Source organism: Gracilinanus agilis, chromosome 1 (assembly GCF_016433145.1).
Source record: "Gracilinanus agilis isolate LMUSP501 chromosome 1, AgileGrace, whole genome shotgun sequence".
Taxonomy (NCBI): domain Eukaryota; kingdom Metazoa; phylum Chordata; class Mammalia; order Didelphimorphia; family Didelphidae; genus Gracilinanus; species Gracilinanus agilis.
Window position 1 is genome coordinate 420,926,403 of NC_058130.1, and position 27,896 is coordinate 420,954,298.

The window sequence follows — 27,896 nt, forward strand, 5'->3', positions numbered from 1 at the left end:
GCAGAGTAGGGATATGGATACCAAAATTTATATCAGAAGATCAATCATTTATATGGATTCTGGGCCAAACAGAAAGCTATTTATAGTAGTCACATCCAAGATTTGGTCATATAGTCATTAATAACTGTTTAAAAGTTTGCTACCAACATATTAAAAGAATCATATTACAAACACATGAATTATTGAAATGGAAAGAAATAGAACTGCCCCAACATTCCATGGTGGCTTGTTGAGTCTATTTCAGAGGAAGTTAAAGTGTGGGGAGATATTAGACTCAGTGTGGTGGTTTCTGAGGTCCTGTCCAGCTCTGAGATCCAGTGATTCTTAAAACATGACACGTTTCATTTATTCAGTATTCGTAAAAAACATAAAAGGTAATCTCCCACATTTGTACTGTGACATGCCTAGGGCAACGTTACACAAGATTTTTTCTTGGTATATAAAAAGAAAGGTATTTGGCCTATACATTGCATGAAATACATAACCTTGGCATTCTCTTACCTTTGAACCAATGAGAGTATACAGCCATTGAATGGTTTCATTATGATTTATTACTCCATTCATCCCGTCTACATACAACATAATCTGGCCCAAAGCTATGGAAAGGAAAAGAGACAAGGAGGCATTATGGTTTCTTGTAAAAAATATTTCTAATCTATGGATATCACAAATAAGCATTCATCAAATATCATGATATTAATCAAGAAATTTTCATTCCTTGAGCACTTAGATGCAACATGTTCCAGGAAGGATTTAAGGAGGACTGATTAATGAGCTTTTGATATTGGCTGTACCTCATTGCCAGAAAAAAAGGGCAGCAGAAGAGAGATGCATTCCCTGGCATCAGTTAGAGGAAATAAGTCTAGGGCAAAGTCCAGGGTGAAAGCCAGAAGCCATGAAAGTTAAAGGAGCCAAGGTGAAAATGCTTGAAAGATTGTCATGTGAAAAAGGGATTAGACTTATTCTGTTTTGTCCTGAAGGGCAAAATGATAACCAGTGGGCAGAAGCTATAGGGAATAAAACTTCAGCTCAATTACTGAATAATTAGTCACTCTCAAGGTAAATGGGCTGTCTTTGTAAGGAGTTAAATCCTTGTCAATGCAGGTAGACAAGTAGAGGCTGGAGGATGATTTGTAGAAGAAAGATACTATAGAGGATAGAAGATGGACGTGATGTCCTAAAAGGTCCTATTGGTCTCTCCATTTCTATGATTCTGTAAAAATAGGCACAGGAGTTAAAGTAAATATCCAAGACAAGCAAAAGAAGTTTCAAGGTCAACAGAGGAGAGCCCAAGACTATTATGGAATCTACAGCTCTTTCTTCTTCCCTTTCTTTTTCTGAAACTAATATCAGGCAGTAATTGAGCTCCTTAATGAAAACAAAGAGGCCTTTGTAATCTAAGGGCTTTGACAATAAAAATCCGGATTTTTGATAGCTATATAGCTTAAGTCTTAGAAGAAAAACATTAGAAACTCCATTTGTGGATGGATGAATGGACACGAACATCTATACACAATCTACATGCAAACATATATACTTATATATAACATGCAGCTATGCATATGTATCTATAGATACATACTCACACACATGCATATACATTTAAATTTTTTACTTTTCTGTAATTACATCAGTGTCAAGAAACTCCTTTCTCTGATTCAGGATAGTAACTCAAGTGTAACTTAAAAAATCTTGGCTGCCTAAGACAATGAAAAATTAAATGATTTGCTTGTAGTTATATAGTAAATGTCAGAGGCAGGACTGGACCCAAGGCCATCCCTCTTACCCACTCTGTCTCCTGCCTTATATGTGTGCATATATGGATGATACATGTGTGTATACCTAAACATATATATTCATACAGATATTCATACAGAACCACCTAATTGTCCCCAAAATAGTTATTTTCCTATAAACTAGACATAAAATAGTTTTAACACTCCATCACACTCAATATAAAGAGAAAGAATATAGAAAAGGATCAAAGAATAGCTGGGTTTATTTATCCAATTAAGCAAATATTCACTGATTTTTTCTCTCTTATAAGTGTTGCCCTGAGACCAGGAAGATATAAAATTTAAGCAAGACATAGTTTCTGCCCTCACAAGTTTACAGATTAATAGAGGGGCAAGCTACAATCATAGCTAACTCTAAATTAACAATTATGTTGAATGGGCATATTAGCTAGGAAAGTTATGAGAGATCAGAGATAGAAAGGACTTCAGAAGGCCATTTAGTGCTACTCCTTCATTTTGTAGATAAGGAAACTGAGGCACAGAGAGGAAGGGACTTGCTCAAAGTCTCACAGGCAGCAAGTGGCACAGCTGGGAACTGAACTTTTGCTAAATCCAGGGCTCCTTCCACTGTACCACCCAACAAAGGGCTTGTGGGAAGCTTGCTTCATGGAGAGGCAGAAACATCAAATTTTGGCTATAAATGATGTATAGTAATTCAACAGGCAGAGAGAAGGAGGGGCATTACAGGCATAAGAAGCAGCACGGACCTAGAAATGTGCAAGGTACACTCAGGAAACAGTCAATTAGCATTTCTCAAGTACCTGCTGTATGCCAGACATTGAACTAAGCAATGAAGGTAAAAAGAAAGGCAAAAGAAGAGGGGAAAGCCTGTGCTCTTAAGAAGCTCACAGTCTAATGGGAAAGACAACATGCAAACAACTATCTTGAAACAAGATCTATACTGGAAAATTTGTAGATAATCATCAGAGGGAAGGCACTAAGCCCAAGATGGATTGTGAAAAGCTCCCTGCAGAAGGTGTACTCTAGCTAAGACTTAAAGGGAGTCATTGAAGCTAGAAGGCAGAGATGAGACCTAGTTTAGTTAGAATAGGAGAGAGAAAGAATAGACTTGATTTTTTTTTTGGTATAGAGAAATCCCAGATAAAGAATCTCTGGTGGCAGGCACTAGAAACTATGATTATCAAACAGTCAGATTCTTTAAGAGCAGCATGGTATCCCTGACAAGGAGTGTGAAAGAGGATGGAAGGGTCCTTCAGCTAATGAATCACTGATGACACAAGACACTTAAAAGGTTAAATAATCAGACAGATGTATGCCTGACAGTTGGAATTCCCCTTTCTGAGAACCCTCCTATCTTTAAACTCTGGAAGTGAGGGCCCAGAGGTTCACATTGTTCTAGCTGTTCATCTACTGATGAAAAAAGCAGGGAGGCCCCCTTAACAAGAGCTTAGAAAAGAAAAAAATAAGTTTAATTAGTGTGTCTATTTTAACATGCCAGAAATTATCTGATCTGAGGAGAGGAAGGGGAAAAATGTCAAACTAGTCAATACTTCAAATAGACAGCCAATTCTTGGTTCCACAAGGAAAACTTCAGTTCAAACGACCTGGCCAAAATTTCATTTTTAACTGCAATGTTTAATCATGTGTAGAAATTATCTTAGAGAAAAATTCATCCAAAGACATTTTACCAAAGAATAATCTAAAAAAAAATTTTAAACTTCTTTTTGGTGCAAAAGACTTGGCTCTTGAATAGGGCAAGATAAAACCAAGATAAGATCAGCAAATAGTTCTGCTTTATGGAATTCTTTGGATGAGAGCAAAGAGACTAACAATGAATCTGGAACCAATGTGAAATAAACAGCACGTGTGTCTGTCACATTTTAAAATAACATATGTATGTATATTTTAAAATCAGTTACAGCTAGAATCTTTCTTTGAAACAGGATGAGGGGTGAAGAAAAGAGATCATCAGTGTGATCACTTATCTGTGGGTGCTTTTTTTTTAAAAAAAACCCTTAACTACCATTTTAGAATCAATAAGATGTATGAGTTCCAAGGCAGGAGAGTGATAAGGGCTAGGCAGTGGGAGTTCAGGAACTTGCCCAGGGTCACAGAGATAGTGTCTGAGGCCAGATTTGATCTCAGCACCTTTCGTTGTCAGGTTTGGCTTGCTATTTCCTGAGCCACATAGTTGTTTGCATGAATGCTTTTAATTCTGCTTCCCCACTTATGAGTAGATGAAACTCTTCCAGAGAACTTTTCCCACTGCCTTACTTTTTCTTCCTATTTAATTTCTGAGGTGACTTTTTCCCATTTCCTTTCTGAAGCCTCTTGGTCAAGAATGCCTTTCTCCCCAGCTGTGTGACCCTGGGCAAGTCACTTGACCCCCATTGCCTACCCTTACCACTCTTCCACCTATAAGTCAATACACAGAAGTTAAGGGTTTAAAATAAAAAAAAACACTATAATAATAATAAAAAAAAAAGAATGCCTTTCCCTCTCAAAAACAATACAGGTACTCTGCCTTGCCCTGCTCCTATTTGCTTCTCACCTAGGATTATGTTAGCACCGAGCACAGTGTCTGGCATATAGTAGATTCTTAATAAATGTTTATTAATTTATTTATAAGTATCTTTGGGTTTTGTTCCCTGTTTAGATTTAAGAAATATAAAGGCAAGAACTTTAATCTAAATTGTTTTTATCTACAACAGTGCTATGCACAAAAGAGGAGTATAGTAAATGACTATCACCCTGGAACTTAGTTTCTTTTAGGTGCTTGTAGCCACCTTACCCTGAAACATCCATCTTCTCTGTGGCCTCCTTCTCCCATTGTTGAATTCCTCTGGGGGCTCTGTTTTGGGAGAGAGGTCCAGGCTGGTCACTCTTCATTCCTATCCCACATATGCTTCTGACACTCTGCACATTGCCATCATGTCCCCAAATGGGTGCTTCATCCACATTATTTTCAGCTCCCTTTTATATGTTACCTTCTCTCATTAGGCTATAAGCTCCTTGAGGGTAATGACTGGCTTGTTTTCTGCTTTATTTTGTATCTCAAGAGTTTACACCAATTCTTTGTAACCTCACAACCACTCTGTGAGATAGAATCTATTATTATCCTAGTTTAAAAGATAAGAAAACTGAGGCAGAGAGAGGTTAAGTGATTTGCCTAAGGTCACTCACTTTAGTGTTTGAGGCAGGATTCAAATTCAAATCTTCCTAATTCAAAGGTTCATTTTCTATCTACCACAACAGCCCTAGTTGGTAAACCTTTAATGAGTTTGAGTGCTCAGAGGGCAAATTCAAGCTGTCTGCCAGTCCCTGGATTACTAGAAAGAGTTGAAGTATAAAGTGCTTGCTTTGGGAAGCTGGACAGAGGAGTGGGATAAGCAAAAAATGTCCTGGGAGGCTGTGAAGAGGGGGAATGGAGCAGCAACTTGAGTGCCAGCTCTGCACGTGTGCCACGTCTTCACCAATGCTGAAGAGGATTCAAAGTCAAAGTCAAAGGCATGGAAGAATATATACTAAATTTATGAAGATGTATTCTGGCTCATTCATTGGTTCCAAGCTCAAAAGCAAAACATATATTGAACAACCTTGACAAGTTGGCTAACAATGTACCTACAGATATCATCTAAAATCAGTTTTGCAAAGTCAATAAATAATGTTAGGTAATATATACCTATATGTATATTAAAAATTAGGGGGCAACTGAGTAGCTCAGTGGATCGAGAGCCAAGCCTAAAGATGGGAGGTTTGGGGTTCAAATCTGAAAATACTTCCTATCTGTGTGATTTGGGTAAGCCACTTAACCCACTTTGCCTTGAAACCAATATACAGTATTGATTCTAAGTCAGAAGGTAAGGATTTTTTTTAAAAAAGAAAGAAAACTAATAAGATCACTCTGACATACACACATACATATTTCACATATATACATACATGTTCATGATATATTTCTGCAGTGTTTTCTGGAGGGAGTCAAAATCTCCAGCGAGCATTCCTATTTTTGTGGCTTTTATTCCATCTATAGTTGTTATTGAATTTATATAATCATATACAGGTGTACAGGTAGACTTAACCTATTAGCATTAATGGCTTGTGGGAAAAGATGACTGTAGGAGAAATAACTTGCAAGGAGCAGTTAATTCCACAGCAACAAGATTATAAGTGCAAGATGCATTAGGGACAGCAAAATTCAGACTATAAAAGCTTTAAAATTTGTTTTTATAGAGACTTGAGTTAATAAAAATACTGAGCTGCATAGCCGGGGTGGGTCTGCTTAATGAATTAACATAAGATTGGGAAAAGACCTTGGGTGAGGAAATTGGGGGAAGGCAGGTAGGGTGGGATATCCTAGGGCTACATCTATCTCTATTTTTGCAGTGCAGAGTTCATAAAATTGTCCCTTATGTAAGGTGTTCCATCCAGTTCCAACTTAATCTCACCAGCAAAATAAAATTAAAGGATTTTATTTTAATGAAGTCAGTTGCTACTGATTCAGATCAGTTTGGTTCTTGTTACTTTACTTTTAAGACCATCCTAACTGACAGTTTTGTCCTGAAGCTCTCCAAACTAAAGTATTTCCTCAGGTCAAACTTACTAGACACATGATGGAACCTGGCAGATTCAAGGCTAGTAACCTGGACTGATCACTCACATGAATAAACACTTGGAGCCTCCTTAACTAAAAAAAAAAGGAAAAGATAACCAGAAGTTGCAAATCTCAGAAGGAAAACCAAGTCCTAGAAGCTTTTGAAAGGAGTACATAGGGAAGGGAAGAGGAAGAATGAGCACTAGGGCCCTGGAGTTACTTCTCTGTTATCTATCTCAGGAGAGAACGTACAGCAAGTGTCATTAAGATTTTAAAAGAATGTATGACTAGGGATAAATATATGAGCCTTATCAGAAGCTTTAGCAATGCCTCAATGAGAGAGAACTTGACTATGTTAGTGAGGGCATATTAATGAATTGCAGGAGGAGTAGCAGAAAGTAAACTGACCTGCCAGTTTAGGTGACCTGGGTTTAAGTTGCCATAAGAACATCAACCTTATAATCCTGCATAAGCCACTCAACTTCTGAGTGTCTGCCAACATATAAATTCCATGGAGGTCAATGTAGGTAGTCATGGCAGCCGGTGGCACAGTGGATAAAGTGCTGGGCTCAGAAACTCAGTTGAGAAAATTTGAGTTCAAATTTAACTTGATCTTTATTGTGTGATTTTTTGAGCAAGTCGTTTAATCTTTGTTTTCCTTGGTTTCCTCAACTGTAAAATGGGGATAATACTAGCACCTACCCAGGGCTGATGGGATGATTAAATAAGATAAAATTTGTAAAACACTTCCATGGTAAACATGATAGAAATGCTTATTCTCTCTTTATTAAGGCAAGAGGCACTCTTCAGTCAAGAAAAATCTGCCTGAGCCAGGAGAATGAGGACTACTACTGCAAACTTAAAACTCACTTGTGACAAATTGAACCCATGTTCTTAAAGTAATTTGTCTCTATCTACCTACTATGTTCTTAAACTGTAACCTGACTGTTGCTATTTCTTCTCTCTTAGAATCTGTGAATTTCTGTCACTGATCTTGCTTTTGCCTTTGTCCACTCAGTTCTTCATACTGACTTGTAGCCCCACCCACACCCTGGTCCTCATTTCTTCTATATCTCTATGTTAGTATTTCTTCTTTTCTTCCTATTCCTCAGGTAGAAAAGTGTTCGTTCCCTTTAACCCTACTCAGCTACAGTTCTCCACTTCATTAGATGACAACTTATTTCTACACTACCAGTCAGAAGAGAAAGATCTAGACCACTATTTGAGGAGAGTGGGATAGGAGAGGGTCCAGGGAGGGGAAATGGTTCAAAGGGTGCTTGAAAAGATACCAGAAAAAGTACCTCTTGGATCTCCTGGTCAAATGAAAGTATTCTTTGAACTCTAGCCTCAGGAGTTGTTCTCCGAGCATATCCAGTAGTATTCTTCATACGGTTTATGAATTCAGATCTTATTTGACAAATGGTCATTGGCTACTCTCAAACTCCCAGGGCTCTCTGAGCTATGGGAAGCTTTCAGTGGCTTACTCAAGTTTTAAATGGTTAAGCGATGGATCTGCCAGACTGAACAAAGAAGAAACTCTGTGGTAGAGCATGCCAGCCTTTGGCAGTACTGACAAGTTCTGATAGAACAGTTTAATGAGGATTTGACAGATCATGTCCAGAATGAGCTATGGAGAATCAAGCCATCAGACATTCTCCTAGGACTCATAGTGTATCATCATAAATAAGACCTGCCTCAAATCCCAGTCAATATGATGACAGACCTTTGAGAGTGACAACTTGAATAAACTCATGAAATTACAACAGGGGTGGGGAAAACTTCCACCAAAGCAACATCAGCAGAAGAAGCTCAGTGCATCATAGGTGAGGCATGTTTACATAGTGGTTTATCCAGATGCCCCATAGACATCTGTCCAGCCAGTATCCTAGATATTGAGGGAAACCACAAGTGTCTGTTATAATAGGAATTTTGTTAATGGAACAAAAACTTCCATCTATTCCTCACCTAGCTAGAAAACCAACCTACTTATTCCTGCCCCTTGACATGAAATGACTGGAAGAGAAGGTAGTAGTCATAGCTTTGGAGTTGGAAAGAACCTAATAGGTCACAATAGTCCAACATCTTAATTTTTACATATGAAGAAACTAAGGTCCAGAGAGGTTAACTTACTCAAGACCATCCAACTAGTAAGTGGAATTTGAATCCTCTGATTCCAAAATCAGCAATTTATTTTATGCTGCCTTTCACGGATCCATGAAGTAAGAGGCACCACCAAAGAAGTCAACCATGACTACCTGGGACTTCCTCTACTACCACCACCTTTTCTTCCCCAAGAAAGCTGGTGGCATCATGACTCTGAGTGAAGACAGTGGAAGTAGAGACCCCTGCTTATTGCTCCACTTAATCAGGATTACAGAAAACAATATTTTTAAGATAAGTGTGAGAAATACAGAAAATACTTTATCCCATATATCATTTGATTCTACATATCCAGCCATCTCACAGCCTAGGTGATTGGTCTAATATTATCTCATCATTTAGGAAACATGGGGTAGTTATGTTCCCTTCCACCTACTGCTGACACAACTATAAGGAGCAGAGATAACCCTATCAGTCTCTCCAACCCTGGAATTTTACAGCTCACTGGGTACCAGGTATTCTAATCCCCTTGAATTGATGTCCTCAGGTCTACAACCCCATTGAAAAAGAATTTCTGGGGGAGGAAACAATACCTTTGAAAACAACTCATCCATCCTCTCCATATCCCCTTCTAGCAATCTTTTATGAAGAAAAAGAATGAGGAAATAGGTCTCTTCCATGATAATCTGAACTTTACAGGCAACAGAGTATGAGAATAGTATACTCCCCTCTCCATCTCTGACCTTTTGGATGTGCAACATCAGAATATCATCTTCCTTGAAATAGATCCATAGTGACCCTAATGTGAAATCCTTTTCAGATTTAGGAGGGTAACATAAGTACAATATAGTATTTCAAGCTTGTCTGGAACAATCTGAGGATAATGTCAGGTCATGAAGGTTGTACAGCTTTGGAAGGGGTGGATGGTGAGTGCAACAGGACTCAGGGAAGTTGGAGGCAGTGCAACCAAGAGGGTAACATATGATCACTGAGGACCTCCAGCTATTTCTGGAGTTCCCACACTATCACTACTGCTCCTTTACTCCCATACATATCTGCCCTGACCTTCTCCAGTATTTGACTTTTTTTTTGGATGCCCTGCCTTCAATGCGGCATTTAAGAAACTGGAAAGACAGCCTACTATGGTCTCAATAGCAATATACTCAGATTGAGACAAGGTCTATCTTGTGGAAAGAGAGCTCCTTTTCATTATCAGTAGATGCCATGTTCTTCCAAGTCAGCTACTTCATGCAGGTACTTCAGACTGTATATTTTTTCATGGAAGCTTTCAATTGTTGAAAATATATATATATATATATATATATATATATATATATATATTTTTAATTTACATGGAGAAAAAAGTGAGTCATCATGGAGGAAAATTGGCTTCATCATCTGAGGAATCCTAGGTAGATCACAAAAACCTAACTCCCCTGCAAGAGGCCAGAAACCCTACCTGCGTGACAGATAAAGAAGCCACAGCTCTCCGCCTGGCTTAATTTCTCTGAAGTTCTAGGAAACTATAGCCAGTACTAACTAATGAATTCTCCACCATCCTTTGAAGCTCAATTCTAATACCACTCTCTCCACTGTCTTCTTTTATCTCTATCTTTCCTCACTGGAGATTTCACATAGCACACTGAACATTGCTGATGTAGATCTGGCGATCTTATCCCATAGCTATCTGTCTATGTGACCCTGCCCACCCCCCTCCATTATCTTGTGACTATAAACACAATAAAACAATGAGTGCAAGGATAAGACATCTAAATTTCCTGTCTCCCCCAGCCTCAAGCACAGAACTCTGCACACGGTAGGAATTTAATAAACACTTGCTCTTCAACTGAATTTAAATGTGGACTAAAGAATATAGTTGGGAGCATCTGAAGCTGGGTAAACAGCCAGACCTGTAGACAGCTGATTCATAGTCAATAAAGCCCATTCTGAAAAGTGTCCTATTTATGGGCCTACTTAAATATTTCATAAATAGTTTGGGTAAAAGCTTAGGTGGACTGAATAGCAAATTTGCAGATATTTCAAAGATAGTTAACATCCCAAATGGCAGAAAACAGGTTCAAGATTATAATAATTTATAATTTACATAGTGCTTTGGAGTTTTCAAAATGTTTTACATGCGTTATCTCATTTGAACCTTGAGGTAACCCTGTAAGGCAGGAGTTATTTATTATCCTCATTTTATAAATAATTATATTATCTATATTTATATCTAGGTAATATGGATTATCCTTAATTTATAGAATCTGAGACTTTGGGAAGTTTGTAAATGTCAGGAATGGAATTTGTTGTTGTTGTTGTTATTGTTGTTTTTAAACCTTTACCTTTTGTCTTACATTCAATATAAGTTTCAATTCCAGGGCAGAAGAGCGGTAAGGGCTAGCAACTGGGACTAAGTGACTTGCCCAAGGTCTCACAGTGAGGAAATGCCTGAGGCTAGGTTTAGACCTAGGACCTCTGGTCTCCAGGCCTGATTCTCTATCCCCTGAACCATCTAGATGCCCCAGGAAAAGAATCTGACCCCAAGGCTGAGTAGTCTCACCACTGTCATGTTGCCTAACTATGACCTTATTGAACTCAAGACCAATAGCCCCAAGAGGATGGGCAAAAACAAGATGACATTTAAAATCCTGCCTTTACTCTCAAAATATTAACTACACAGATATAAGTTGGGGAAAACTGGCTAGAGGGGGTGTTGGTTGACCATGAAGCCAGTGGATATGAATAGTGAGCTAATATAAGGGAAGGTGAAGTGGACACTTCCTAGCTCTATGACCATCACAAGTCACAACCTCAACTGCCAAGCCCTTACCACTCTTCTGCCCTAGAATCAATACTTCATATCAGTTCAAAGACTGAAGGAAAGGGTTTATAAAAAATAAAAAATATGTTAAAACCTAATACAAACTTAAGCTGTTAAAAGCTTAAGTTATTTTTAAAAATCATAGCATCCTGATTAAAGGGGGGGAAATCTCTGTGTCTGCCTATCTCTCTGTGTGTCTTTCTATCCCTCTCTGAGTTTATTTCTCTTCTTCTCTTCCTTTCTGACTCCCTCTCTCCCTGGCCCCATGGATCTAATCAGTTTTCAGATCATGATGTTTCTACCTCCAAAACATGACTCACTTATGACCCCTTCTTTCTACTCACATACCGACCACATCCAGAAAAGTTCTCATAACTTTTCTCAGCTTCCTAATTAGTCTCCCTTCCTTGTCTCTTACCACTCCAGTCCCTCCTACACATTGTTTCCCAAATAATTTTCTTTAACTCACCTGCTCATATGACTCCCCTATCCAATCAATTTCAATGCTCCCTTATTGCCTCTAGGATAAAATATAAAATTCTCTGAAAAGCTTTAAAAGCATTTAAAATTTTTAAAAAAGTGTAAAGCCTGACTCCAAGCTATCTTTCTAGCCTCACTAGGTAAGACTCCCTTAAGTTCCTGCAATCTAAAACTCAGTCAAAGTGACCTTCTCTCTGTCCCTTATACACAATACTCCATCTCTCATTTTTCCTATGCCTGAAACACATTCCTCTCCAGGCTCCTTACTTCTGCTTCCTAAAATCTCTTTTCCTTCATGATGCAGATCATACACCTGTGAAGTCTTTTCTAATCCCCCCAAAACTGCTAGTTTACTTTCTTTCAAACTATCTCTGATTTTACCACTTTATATTTTTTTTTGTAGAGAACTGAATATGTATTTAGTGCCTCTTCCATTAGAATATAATAAACTCTTTAAAATTAGGGAATGTTTCTTTGTATGCTTGGCACAATGTCTTGTAAATAGTGGATGCTTAATAAATGCATGGTGAATGATGAATCAATAATCCTATTAGAGTCTATCCTTTGATAGATGGTATTAAATTCTGGGCACCATATTTTAAAAGGGGAAGTTAACCAACTAATGTGTTTTCAGAGGTTAACAATCAGAGTGGTAAAGTGTCTAGAAACCATGTAATATGAACATGGAAGAAGGAACTGGGGATGTTTAGCCTCAAGAAGAGAGAATTTATCAAGAGTATGTGAAATCTGTCTTCAAATATTAATACAGAGGAGGGAGAAGGCTTGCTCTGTCTAGCTGAAAGAGGTCAAACTGGATTTGATGTTTGGAAGTCAACGAAATCTGTATACTAGAAGCTTCCCTTATACTAGAATTATTTAAGCAAAAGTCAACTGATTACCTGACAGTAATTTCACAGAAGGAATTTCTAATAATATAAAGGAGACTGGACTAAATGAACTATAAGGTCTTTTCCAATTCTTAAACACTGTTTAAAGATTCTAGTTGAGGGGCAGCTGGGTAGCTCAGTGGATTGAGAGCCAGGCCTAGAGATAGGAGGTCCTAGGTTCTCGGACACTTCCCAGCTGTGTGACCCTGGGCAAGTCACTTGGCCCTAATTGCCCACCCTTACCACTCTTCCACCTAGAAGTCAATACATAGAAGTTAAGGGTTTAAAAATGGTAAAAAAAAAAAGATTCTAGTTGAACTCATTTATCAGAGTAATAATCACTCTGAGACATCCCCTACAGATGGTACTCTGAAGTTAAAGTTCACTTATTCACAAAGCAGCCAGTGAATTCTTTGAATGGCTTAGGTTTGTAAATGTTCCTCTAAATAACATCTTATAACACTTCTAACTCTTAAGATCTTTCCTATCATTAATAATGCTGAGTATTATTTTTGTTCAAAAGTTGGACCTAGTTTGTTAAAACTCTTGTTCAGGAATAGCATAAGGAAATTAGAATACTAGAATGAAATAAATGATTAAGGCAACTAGGGAGCACAATAGATAAGGTTCAAATTAGGGAGTTGAGAGGATCTGAGCTCAAATGTGACCTCAGACACTTCCTGGCTATGTGACCCTGAACAAGTCACTTAATCCCAATTACTTAGCCCTTGTCACTCTTCTGTCTTAGAGTTGATAGTAAGAAAGAAGGTAAGGTTTTTGAAAGGGAAAAAGGAACAGAATGATCATATTTTGAGCCAATATCACATTTTCTTGCAGTACCAATACAATATCTCACATGTTTGACCTCTCTACAAATATATATCTACCTATATATACCCATATGTATGTATAAATATGCATGTAAACATATGTACTATTTTCCTCACAAGTACAACGATATGGCAATACTTTATAGGATTGGGACTTTGATGATTGTGAGTATTTCCCTCTTCCGTGTAGATCACAACTCATTCATGCTTTTTTAAAATCTTTTTTTCTTGCTCATCAGTCAAGAGACAAGCATTTATTAAATATCCACCACCTGTCCTATACTAGGCTAGGCATTATGGACCGAAACAACAACAAAAAAAAATAAAACAGTCCCTGATCTCAAGGAGATGCACTTCTATCAACAACACAGACACATTAAAGTAAACCTGATATAAACAAAGTTAAATGCTAGATAATCATTTATTGAAATCAAGAAAGACTACTTGCAGAAGACAACGAAAGCTTCCCATGGAGTGGGGATTCTAAGAAGGGCAGGTGAGGAGAGATGGCAGTGAAATGTCACTGAAGGAGGAGGTGGAATGTTGTCTACGAGGAACTGTGTGCAGAGAGCAGGCAAATGGGTCAATTTGGCTAGAACACAGAATGTGAAGGTGGACGTATAGGCCAGAGGAGATTGTGAAAGGCTATACAAGTCAAACAGAAGAGTTTGTATTTTGTCTTACAGGCATTAGGGAGGCAATGAAGCTTTCCAAATGTACTCTGCATTTTTTTATCCAGTAAATGTTATACTGCAGAAATAAAAGTTTACTAAAAAATTGACAAAGTATTGCTTATATATTCAAATCAGCTGTTGTTACTATTAGAAATGGATGGTATGATTAAATACTAATCTCATCGTAGATGCCAGGAAAATGAATAACTCAGTTTGTTAAATTATTAATTTATTTGTTTTGTTGGTTACATCAGAATTCTTAGGTGTCTCCCTCTGCCCCTTCCCTTTCCCTCCCAACACTAGAGAAAGCATGGCTTAACAAAAAAAATGCATATCTAAACTATGTCTTTTATGTTTTAATTTATTAGTTCTTTCTCTGGAGTGGACATTTTCACAAGTTATTCTTCAAACTTTAATTCCATAGCTGCATTTTATGTTCTCTTGGTTCTAAGAGCTCAAATTTTAAATCAGATCCTCTTGCTTTTTTTTTTAATTTGAAAGAGAACAAATATAAATAGTTTTTGCTCTCCCTAACACATAGTTTGGACAACTGGGTGGCATAGTGGATATACTGATCAGCGTGGAGTCAGGAAGACTCATTTTCCTGAGTTCAGGAAACTTTGAATTGAATTTGAAACTTTTCAATTCAAAACTGGCTTACTAGCTGCATGATTCTAAACAAGTCACTTAACCCTGTTTGCCTCAGTTTCCTCATCTGCAAAAATGCTGGAGAGGGAAATGGCAAACCATTTCAGTACTTTGCCAAGAAAACCCCAAGTGGAGTCACAAAGAGTTGGACATGACAAAAAAAAAGTGAACTGAACATATAGCTATTCTCCACCTTCTGGAAAGATTTTCTTAGTGTGTTGTGAGAAATGTAAGCCAGTTTAGTCTGCAGTCCCAAATCAGTTATCTGCCTGCTTGTTCATGTTGGTTTCCATTGCCAAGGATGTCAGCAAAACTGTGGATGGAGTTGAAAGGCAATTCTTTACTGGCACCAGTATTGAACTTTGTTTTAACAAAGAGTTCTTAAATATTTCTATCCTGTTTAATCCTTTTTATAAAACTTCTGGCCCTCTATTCCCTTTCTCTACTAATAATATATTCCTTAAATGGGCACAAAAAGATTCATCAGCTCGAATCCCTTTTTTAGTGAATTCTTCAGAAAGGGACATTGGTATTTTCATTCCAGGGCTCCTGAAGGCAGGCATTATTGTCACAGTGGGACTCCATAGACTGTGTGGAAATGTATCATATTGTTCAAACAAATGGGCAATTTTCATGTCAGCTGGGACTTTTGTTTTTAAACTAAGCATTCATTCAAATTCTTGAGCCCACAGTTTAGCCCACAAGACAAAAGCTGTGCAAAGGTTCCTCCCACTGAAGTCTCAGAACTTTAGTATAAACCTAAATTAAGCCTTCCTACAGTTCCTTCCTACACTTTTGGCTCCATTTCTTTTCAGGAAAAATAAGCTAAAAAGTCATCCTCAAATAGCAAGCAAATTTTCTTCTATTAAAACTGGAGTAATCAAAGACCGGATCTTTCATTTTCTTTTCAATTCAAAACACATATACACAAATCTAATCTGTGTAGGACCATGTGCTAGATTGGGTATGTTCCAAGGGGATTGTGAAGCACTTCTTGGAGCTTATAACCTAGCAGAGGGATGAGTCAGGCACACACAGAACTTTTCAATGATACAGGGTAACAACAACCATAAGAGCAGCTAGTATTTATACAGTACTTTTAACTGTTGCAAAGCATTTTGTATACCCTATCTCATTTCACAACCACCCTGGGAGGGAAACACTATCATTATCCTTATTTTCCAGTTGAGGGGGCTAAGTGACTTGTGCAGGGTCACACAACTAGTAAGTAACCTAGGCAAGATTCTAGGCATTCCTGACTCCAGACCTATTACTCTATTTGAGTGCCACCTAGCTGTGTTAGTGCAAATGAAAGGATAGGATTCATAAATGTAAATTTAAATTTCATAGACCTCTGGCACATTGCAAAAGCATTTTTGAAAAGGATAGCCTAGAAATGGGACTCTTGAAAATGCAATAGAAAAGGCACAAAATGCAGTGAAGTCAACAATAGGTCTTTCATGGGAGGTAAGAAAGGCTTCAGATAATGAACTTCATGGCTGCTAACTACAACAAAGGTCCCAGAGCTTCAGAATTAACAGATCTGGCAACAACAACAACTAAATCTTCACATGATCAACAAGAGGATAAAAATGGCTTCTAAAGGGTAACTTTAGAGAGCCGGTGCCCTAACAAAACAGCTACTTGCTTGTGACTTTGGGGAAGAGGGAGGAGTTTCTGGGGGGTACAAATTTTAACACCAAAATTTGCATCGCATTAACTTAGCCTGCCACAATTCTGGCATGTTCTTTAAAGGGAAACATATAATGGGGAACCCAGCAAAAAATACCATCAGAATCACAAAAGCCTTATCATTTGGAAACACTGAAGAATCTTTTTTTAAACATTTTTCACATTCTCTTGCTTAAAGAGAATGCATGTTGATTTATTTTAATCAATCTACTAAAACTTAGTACTCTAAACATTTTTCTCTGAAATGGTTCAGACTGGCCTTAATTCTCATTATTTATCAAAGACCACAGGAAACATTGGAAAGAAGTTTATAATTTTGACATTCCTGGAACAAAATGGAAACTGTTGGGTACATGTTATTATTATTCTGTTCCATTTAATTGTCTGTCTTAAATAATAACCTCAGTCCTATTTTTCCCCAAGGGCAACCGTCAAAGAAATACTCTTTCAACACTGATTACTGCATGAAAATTAAGGCGAATAAGCTGCCAGTTCTAGACTGGAGACAGGAATTTAATCTGCATGCAGAGAGAAAACAAGGTGTCAAACTTTTGAGAACCTTGCTGACATTTAGAGATATTTGCAATGCAAATTTTCACAAGTGCTCCCTGGAAAATGACAAACACTTCTTCCATTTCCAAAAAATTCATTCCCAAGAAGGTTCCCCAAGATAAATTTAATAATAAGTTAGATCTAAAGGCCACTCACCACTTACATGCTTAATTAATAACTTGGTGTTGGGGAGTGGGGGTGGGAAGAAGGGTAACAGAGCGTGCCCTAGCCACCAACTCTTCTGCAATAGGAAAATGATTCTAGTTATTTCTGAGTAACCTTTCCACAAAGGCATTATTTCAGCCAATCTGTGTGTCTTCCTAATATATTATTGCCATACAGAAGTTGACTTTCTCTCTTTTATTTCTTTCTATTTTCTCACCAATGGCCAAAGTCTCAACTCTTGAACCATATTTTAAAAATGTCAAAAGAGTGTATTTTCTAGGTCATCATTGTCAGAAACATTTTTGCAATATGCCATGGGACTATGAGGATATAATTTGCGCGTGTATAACCTATATCAAATTACTTGCCATCTCAGGAAGAGTGGACAGCTGGGAAGGAGGGAGAAAATTCGCAACTAAAATTTTTTAACTATTAAAAATTATTTCCATAAATAAATATATATATACATATATATAATTGGGAAAAATAAAATATTACTTTTTAAAATAAAAAATACAATTTGTACCTGTGCTTTAGATCCCTCCACATGAATTACTTTTAATATTCTGGCTAATTTAATAAGTTAAAAGAAATTTAAAATTTGATAAAAAAAATTAAAATAACAGATACTGAGTCTCTGAAAGGAATGAAATACATATGGACCCTAAGCAAAGGTCTGGAGGTAAGCACTGAAGTATCAAACAGACCAGAAGGGTTGTGATTGGTACAATGGAAAGGGTACTCAGCCCAATGAAATCATAATCCACTTAATGACTGATAGATCAAAAGTCCACTTGAATATTGAGCATTATCACTAAAGAATCTATAATACCAAGAGATGAAATAATATATAAATATGATCTTAATACTATAAGAAAATCCAGATCAAATATACCACATTGTCCTTTCTCTCAGGAGCAAACATTCTCATGGGATCTTAGAGCTTAAGGCCATCTCAGAGGTCATCTAGTCCAACCCATACCCAATAGCTAGAACTTACATATCTACAATACATAAGATATAATACTTACATCCAATGAGGAAATAATTAAGAGAATTCAGAGAACCAAACTGTGGGTGTTGCTGTAAGAGTATGGGGAGTTCAGAAGAGACGAAGTTCAGTATGTCTTAAGGTTTCATATTAGAGGTCAGGTTTTAATTGGGTCTTAGGATTTAGGTAAGAAAAGGGAGATGGAGATATATATCTTACAGGGAAAAAAGATCATCAATAATATCTGAATGACAATCAAACTGTCTGAAACCAAAGGTATGTGGAATGGAATATTAAATACATTTAGATAACTAAAAGAGAATCAACTGAGAAAAATCACAAGAGTAAGGCAGAAGAATTTGGACTTAATTGGTTAGGCAATAGGGAGGGAGCTATTATTATTTTGTTGGGCAACAGAGAAGAAGCATTTTATATAGGCTTGAGCAGAGTCATAACAAACTGAAAATGGTATTTCGGGAATTTTGCCTAGTAGGAGTTTGTGGTAGGCACTGAAAGGAAATAAAGCTATTATCAAAGAAATCAGCTTTTACCCTAATCCAGGCAGAAGATGAGAATGATCTGAACTGATTTTAGAATAAAATATAAGCTCCTCTATTTGGTTTTTAAAAACCTTCCATAACTTGGTCCCAACTTACCTTTCCAAACTTTGTATAAATCTCTCTTCTCTATTAGTCAGTCAACAAGCATTCATTAAGTACCTCCTTTATGCCAAGAACTGTGCTAAAAATTGCTGGAAGGAAAAAAAGAGTTCCTACTCTCAAGGAACCCACAGTCTAAAGGGGAAGGCAATACACAAAGAACTATGGGCAAACAAGTTACATACTGGATAAATGGAAAGAATGAAGAGAGAAGATACTAGAATTAAGGAGGATTGGGCAAAACTTCTTATAAAAAATGGGATTTTAGGAGGAACCTGGAAGTCAGGGAAATTTGGAAGCAAAGGTAAGAAAGGAGAGCATTCAAGGCATGTGAGATAGCCAGAGAAAATGCCAGACAGCCAGGAAAAAAGTCACTAAATGGAGTGATATGCACAGCACCAAGAGGGCTAATGTCAAAAGAGGCTTCTGGTAAACACTCCAGATTGAAAAGCCTTCTTGAAGGTCCTTGCATATTTATAATCCTTCATTTCTCTTTTACATTCATTTGCATTGTCTGTCCCACATGGCTGGAAAGAATGTGTACCTCATATCAGTCCTAGAGAATCTCCCACTTTCTTAAAGATGTAGCTTAAACATTAATTTCTACACCAATGCTCTCAAGGCTCTCCTAATTCTCAATTCTGTGTGTGTGTGTGTGTGTGTCTGTGTGTGTCTGTGTGTGTCTGTGTGTGTCTGTGTGTGTCTGTGTGTGTCTGTGTGTGTATGTTTCCCCAACAGAATCTAAGGTAGCTGAGAGAAGGGATTGTTCAGTTTTTTGCTTTTGTATCCCTGGCACCTAGCAAGTGCAGGGGCTTGATAAATGCTTCTGGGACTGATTGATTGGATGATTGATGAAAGTAATGAAAGTTAAGATCCCTAAACCTATTCTCAAAATGATGTTTTTAAAGAGTTTACAAAGGAAATTTATATCGAAATATTATAAATTTTGTGTGTGGATCGTTTCATTTTTTGTCTTTGTACCCCTAGCATCTGGCACAGTATCTGGCACATACTAAGTACTTAAGGTGCTTAATAAATGCCCCCTGATTGTTTTTTGGATTATTGATGAAATTAATGGCAATTAAATAGAATATAATAGAGAACAAAAATAAGAGGACAAATCTATGGACCTTTTCAAAGGAAAACAACACTGAGAGGCAAATTAGCTATAAGAAATTATAGAATCAGAATATTAAAGCTAGAATGTAGCTTTCTTGCCCAGGCTCACATAGCTTAAAGTATATGAGGCAGGATTCAAATTTAGACCTTTCTGACTTAGTCAAACCATCAATCTACTTACCCACTTGAATTTCACATTTTAGGATTTTTTTAATACACGAATGAAAGAAATTTGCCATTTACATAAAAACCTTTTTTGGGGAAAAGGGATAAACCTCTCATTTCAAGAGCTTAGGGGCTTCTTCTACCAATGCAGTTTGACAGTTGTTATGTTTGCAAGTCATGTTCTTAATACTAGAAGAACAACCTTATTTGCATCATGGTCCCTTTAGGAAGTCTGGGGAAGCATTTGGACTCATTCTTAAAATAATGCTTTAAAATGCACAAAGCAAAATATATAGTGATTACAAAGGAAATAATTTATATTGAAATGCAATAAACCATCTTTAAAAATTGTACATTCCAGGTTAAGAACTCTCTTTCTAGAAAACTGCCTAAGGTACTGAGAATTAAATTACTTGCTCAGGGTCACAAAGTCAGCAGATGTCAAGGTAGATTTGAACCAAGATCTCCCTGTCTCCTAGTCTGTAATCTACTACATCATGTTAGCATCTCCTGTCAAAACAAGGACTCTGTTAATTGAATAACTATGGAACCTCTCCAAGTCATTAAATGCTATTTGCCTCAGTTTCTTCATCTGTAAGATGAGCTGGAGAAAAGGATGGCAAACCACCCCAGTATTTTTGCCAAGAAAACCTAAAATAGTGTCAAAAGGGGTCAGGCATGACTGATAAATGACAATGGATTGAATATGTGACCTTAGTAAGGATAATCCATCAAGAATCAATGAATAAGCACTTATTAGAAATAATAGATAAATAAATAGATAAGTAATAATAAATAGAAATAATCAACAACTTTAGCAAAGTTGCAGGATACAAAATAAATGCACATAAATCATCAGCATTTCTATATATTTCCAACACATTACAGCAGCAAGAGGTAGAAAGAGAAACACCATTTAAAATCACCCGAGGCAATATAAAATTCTTGGGAATCTATCTACCAAAACAAACACAGGAATTATACAAAAACAACTACAAAACACTTTCCAAACAATTAAAACCAGATCTAAACAACTGGAAAATCATTGATTGCTTATGGGTAGGATGAGCTAACATAATAAAAATGACCATTCTACCCAAATTAATTTACCTATTTAGCGCCATACCTATCAAACTACCAAAAAACTTTTTTACTGAATTAGAAAAAAACTATAACAAAGTTCATTTGGAATAACAAAAGATTAAGAATATCAAGGGAAATAATGAAAAAAATGTGAAGGAAGGGGGCCTAGCAGTACCAGATATTAAAATATACTATAAAGTAGCGGCCATCAAAACAGTATTGTACTGGCTAAGAGACAAAAGGGAGTATCAGTGGAATAGACTTCAGGTAAGTGATGTCAGCAAGACAGTGTATGATGAACACAAAGAGCCCAACTTTTGGGACAAAAATCCACTATTTGACAAAAACTGCTGGGAAATTTGGAAAACAATATCAAGATTAATTCAGAATGGGTGAATGATGAATATAAAGAGGGAAACCATAAATAAGTTAAGTGAACACAGAATTGTATACTTGTCAGATCTCTGGGAAAGGAAAGATTTTAAAACCAAGCAAGAGTTAGAGAAAATTACAAAATGTAAAATAAATGATTTTGATTACATCAAACTAAAAAGCTTTTGAACAAACAAAAACAATGCAGCCAAAATCAGAAGGGAAACAACAAATTGGGAAAAAAATCTTCATAACAAAAATCTCTGACAAGGCTCTAATTACTCAAATATACAAGGAGTTAAATCAGTTGTATAAAAATTCAAGCCATTCCCCAATTGATAAATGGGTAAGGTACATGAATAGGCAATTTTCAGATAAAGAAATCAAAACTATCAATAAGCACATGAGAAAGTGTTCTAAATCTAATAATTAGAGAAACGCAAATTAAAACAACTATGAGTTATTACCTTACGCCTAGCAGATTGGCTAAAATGATAGAAGGGGAGAGTAATGAATATTGGAGGGGATGTGGCAAAATTGGGACATTAATGCATTACTGGTGGAATTGTGAACTGATCCAACCATTCTGGATGACAGACTTGTATGAAAATATTTATAGCTGCGCTTTTTGTGGTGGCAAAAAACTGCAAAAGGAGGGTATGCCCTTCAATTGGGAAATGGCTGAACAAGTTGTGGTATATGCTGGTGATGGAATACTATTGAGCTCAAAAGAATAATAAAGTGGAGGAATTCCATGTGAACTGGAAATACCTCCAGGAACTGATGCAGAGCGAAAGGAGCAGAGCCAGAAGAACACTGTACACAGAGACCAATACACTGTGTTAAATCGAATGTAATGGACTTCTGTACTAGCAGCAATGCAATGACCCAGGACAATTCTGAGGGATTTATGGAAAAGAACACTACCCACATTCAGAGGAAGAACTGTAGGAGTGGAAACACAGAAGAAAAGTAACTGCTTGAACACATGGGTTGAGGCGGACATGATTGGGGATGTAGACTCGAAACTACCACACCAATACAACTATCAACAATTTGGAAATAGGTCTTGATCAATGACACATGTTAAAACCAGTGGAAATGCACATCAGCTATGGGGCGGGGAGGTGGGGGGGTGTTGAAGGGGAAAGTAAGAGCATGAATCATGTAACCATGTTAACTTTTCTAAAAAGTAAATATTATTAAATGTTAAAAAAAAAAGAATCAATGAATAAGCATTTATTAGGTGCCTAATAGTGCTGGGAATGTAAAGAAAGTTGGAGTCCCTGACTTTAAGGAACTCACCATGTAATAAGGAAGACAATAAAGGAATAATCATGTACAAACAAGCTACACAGGGGATAAACAGGAAACAATGAAAAGAGAGATGGCACTAGAATTAGGAAGCTTTGGGAAATACTTCCCTTAGAAGGTGAAACTTTTACTGGGACTTGAAGAAAGCCAGGGAAGCCAGGAGATGAAAAGGGAATGCATTCCAGAAATGAAAAACAACCAGAGAAAATGCCTGGAATGGAGAGACAGAGTGTTATATTGATGGAATAGCAAGGAAGCCAATGTCACTGGAATGAAGAATACATGGAAAGGTATAAAACACACCTGAAAAGTAGACGCAGGAGAATAAAGACTATCTGAAACTATAAGATGATAGAGTTTAGGGAGAAAATATTGTTGGATGTGATCTCCAAATTAAAAACCTGGGTGACTAGAGGGATGGTGCCTCCCTCAACAGTAAAAGAGAAGTTAGAAAGGAGGGTTTGGAGAAGAAAGATGAGTTCTGTTTGGGAAATGCTGAGTTTGAGAGATGAGATAGTCCATTTGAGATTTCCAAAAGGCAGTTAGTACATGAGACTGGAGCCTCAGGAGAGAAGTTAGGGTTAAATCTATAGATCTAGGAATCATCTTCATGAAGATGATAATTGAGCCCATGGAAGCTGATGAGGACATGTAAAGAACATGTAAAGAAAAGAGGATCCAAGACAGAGACTTGAGGACATGGTTAGTGTGTATGACAAGGGAAAAGAACCAATCAGGAGACGGATTAAAAATGATAACACATTGATAAAGGTTTCATTTCTCAGATATATAAATAACTAAGTCAAATTTATAAGAAACCAAGCCATTCCCCAATTGACAAATGGTCAAGGGATATGAATAGACAATTCTCAGAGGAAGAAATCAAAATTACCAATAATCATATGAAAAAATGTTCTAAATTCCTCTTGATTAGAGAAATGCAAATCAAAACAACTCTGTAATAACACCTTATACCTAGCAGACTGGCCATTATGACAGTAAAGGAAAATAATAAAAGTTGGAGGGAATGTGGCAAAATTGGGACACTAATGAATTGCTGGTGGAATTGTGAATTGATCCAACCATTCTGGAGAGCAATTTGTAATTATGCTGAAAGGGTTTTAAAAGAATGCATGTCTTTTGATCCAGCAATACCAATACTAGGTCTTTATCCCAAAGAGATAAAAAAAAATGGGGATGGACCTGTTTGTACAAAAATATTTATAGCTTCACTTTTTGTGGTGGTAAAAAATTGGAAACTGAGAGGGTGTCCTTCAATTGGGGAATGGCTGAAAAAATTGTGGTATATGATGGTGATGGAATACTACTGTGCTATAAGAAATGATGATACGATTGATTTCTATAAGAACTGGAAGGACCTACATTAACTGATGCAGGGTGAACCAGAACATTATACAGAGTAACTGAAACATCGTGGAATGATCAAGTGTGACAGACTTTGCTACTCACAGGAATACAATGATCCAGGAAAATTCTGAGGAACTAAAGAAAAGAATGCTATCCACCACCAGAGAAAGAATTGTTGGAGTATAAATGTAGATGATAATATATGATTTATCTCTTGTTTATATGGGTATATGATTTGGGTTTTGGTTTTAAAAGATTACTCTATTACAAAAATGAACAATATGGAAATAGGTTTGAGTGATAATATATGTAAAACTCAGTGGAATTGCTTGTCAACTGCAGGAGAGAAGAAGGAAGAGAGAAGGGAGAAAACACGAATCAGGTAACCTTGGAAAACTTATGTGTAAATTCATTAGTGGAATAAAGTAAAGAAAAAAATTTAAGAATGATAAGATGTATAAAGGAGAACCAGGTGAAAAGCAATATCACAAAAATCTCAGGAAGATAGATTATCTAAGAGAAGGAAGTTATCAATAGCTTTGAATGCTTCAGAAAGGGCCAGAAGTATCAGGATTTTTTAAAAAGATAATTAGATTTGACAAATAAGAGATTTTTTGGGTAACCTTGAAGAATGAAATTTCAGCTGAATAAATATAATAATTACTATCAGTAACACAGTGCTTTAAGATTCACAAAGTGCTTTCTGTAGATTATCTAATATTGTGATCCTCATAGTAACCCTGTGAGGTAGGTGCTATTATCAGTGCATTTTACAGATGAGAAAACTGTGTTTGTTTGACAGAAATTAAAACCCTTTATAAACTATCCCTCGGTTCCTACCTTTCCAAGTCTTCTTACACCTCCTCCATGTATTGTTTTTTAAAAAAATTTTTATTTACTTTGCTAAATTTTTCCAAATCTAAATGCTCTTCCTCTCACCTTGAAAAGGCAAGTTATATGAAACTGAATATACACCACTATGTACTCCTTACGTACTTTTAACATGTGCTTTATAAACTTTATACCCTGCTATGTACTCTTATTTTAAACCCTCATCTTTTTCTTAGAATCAATACTGTACCTTTGTTCCAAAGAAGAAGCACAGTGAGGGCTAGGCAATGGGGTTTAAGTGACTTTCCCAGGGTCATACAGCTAGAAGGTATTTGAGGTCATATTTGAACTGAGGACCTCCAGACTCTAAATCCACTGAGCCAACCAGTAAGCCCATAGTGGTGCCATTTTGACAACAAAATGGTAAAGCTACCAAGTCCTGCTGTGCCTAGATAGCCCTCCCTGAGTGTATATTTGTGTTCCTTTGTGTTGTCTCTCACCAGGGATGTTTTGTGTATAAGCCATGCTGTAAGCTGGGAGTCTTGGACACTGAAGTGTTTGGTGATGAGAATTCAGCATCACAAAGTAAGAGCCACTTGTGTCCTTGACAGACCTTTTGAGTCATTTTCTGTCTTCCTGGGCATGCTGATTTTGGAGCTGTGAGAATCAGTGGGAAAGTGCCATGCTAATGTAAAGTACTCTTACTAGTTAGAGTAGGTGCCACAGCCTAGTCATTCCATAAAATAGAGGCATCATGTCATACAGAATAAGTAAGCTCCTTACTTCATTGATTCAGTATTTGTAACACAGTGCCTCAATTTACTTACAACTTTAGGGATTAACATCACAAGATACCTTTGCATATAGCTTTAATTAATATTCTTTCAGACAAGACTTTTTTTCCTTCAATGCCCAGTGCCTGAAATTTGGGTCAGTTTTATTTCTGCTGGCCTCTCATCTTGATGCTGAGCTAACAATGATTTAATTTCTATAAAATTACTTTGAAAGCCTACACAATTGGAAAAGATTAAGGAAAATCTGAACTTGTTAGGAGGTCCTATCTTGACAGATTTACTTAAAATAAAGTTCACTTGTTTATTATCAGTCATAAATAATGTACTATTTATAAAGGCAAAGCATTAACTCAACTTCAATTTCACTTCTGCATTCATCATTTAGGGAAAAGAGAACTTTGGAAATCTTAAACTGCTAAATAAATGCTAGATATTATTATTATTATTATAAATCACCTACATGCCTACCTTCATCCTTTATTTAGATTTATAACAGGAGAAGGGATAATAATATGACTATGGACTGACAATGATAAGGAAGGAAGGAAGGAAGGAAGGAAGGAAGGAAGGAAGGAAGGAAGGAAGGAAGGAAGGAAGGAAGGAAGGGAAGAACAGATGGACAAACAAGGGAAGAAATTCAAGGGAGGAGGGAAGGAAGAAGGAAATAAGCATGTTTTAAGAGGCTATTTTATAACAAGCACTAGGCTAAGTGCTTTACAGATGCTATCTTATTTGATCCTCATTAGAACCCTGGGAAGTAGGTATTACCATAATCTCAATTAAATAGTTGAAGAAACTGAGGCAGACAGAGGTTAAGTCATTTGCTCAGTATCCCAATCTAGGAAGTACCTAGGACAAGATAAACCTAATCATAATCTGATATAGTAGAGCAATATATCCAATATCTGCTATCTTGACTGAATCTTTATGATATGCCCCCTAACCACTCAAGATTCTATTCTGCATCTTCTTGTCCTTTCATATTATCCTCTATATTTCCCTTCAATTATCTCACTTGATGACCTCTTCCATTTCTATAGGTTTAATTGTCATTTCTATAAAAGTGATTCCCAAATCTACATGTCTAGTTCCAGTCTCTCTCTGGAGCTACAATCCCACATCACCAATTCTCTTTTGGAACAATTGAAACTCAACATTTGAAAAAAATCCCCAACATCAACTTTCCCTCCAAAATTCTCCCTTTTTTACCAACTTACCCATTAAGGTCAAGCACATCACCATCTTCCTAGCGATCTAGACTCATAACCTCAGTATCATCTGGACTCTTCATTCTCACCCTACGTGTCCAATCTATGGCCAAATCATCACTATACCTCTACAACTATCTTCCATCTTCCTCTTCTCTTCACCCACAATGCTATAGCCCTAGTTCAGGCCTTCATCACCTTTCACCTTGGCTACTATAGTCACATTCTAAAATGAAGTTTCCTTATACTTATGAGAAAGAACGCTATCCACATTCAGAGGAAGAACTGTGGGAGTAGAAACCCAGAAGAAAAACAACTGCTTGAACACATGGGTTGATGGGGATATGATTGGGGATGCAGACTCTAAATGATCACCCCAGTGCAACTATCAGTAATATGGAAATGGGTCTTGATCAATGATACATGTAAAACCCAGTGGAATTGCATGTTGGCTATTGGGGGGGGGCTTTGGGGGAGAAGGAAAGAACATGAATCACGTAACCATGGGAAAAAATATTCTAAATTTAAAAAATAAAATAAAATAAAATGAAGTTCCCTTACCTTAGGTCTCTTTCCAATACACCCCAACCTCTAGTTAGCTATCAAAGTGAATTTCAGAAAATATATATTTGTTCATGTCTACCTCCCCCCAATTCAATAAAATCCAGGATCAAATAAAGCTCCTCTATTTGGAATATAAACTCTTTCTTGTCTGACACCTGCCTGTCTTTCTAGTCTTCAAACACTCCTATGATCCAGTCATACTGACCAACTTGTAGTTCCTCAAAAATG

At 36.9% G+C, this 27,896-nt stretch overlaps 1 protein-coding gene across 3 annotated transcripts in view; it reads right to left on the minus strand.

Moving 5' to 3' along the window:
* FHOD3 (formin homology 2 domain containing 3) overlaps window positions 1–27,896 on the minus strand; it is a 703,058-nt gene that overhangs the window by 270,249 nt on the left and 404,913 nt on the right. For all 3 annotated transcript variants that reach the window (XM_044664978.1, XM_044664968.1, XM_044664960.1), the window contains exon 6: window positions 502–596. In XM_044664978.1, the coding sequence (XP_044520913.1) occupies window positions 502–596 (95 nt within the window). The remainder of the gene's footprint in view (window positions 1–501; window positions 597–27,896) is intronic.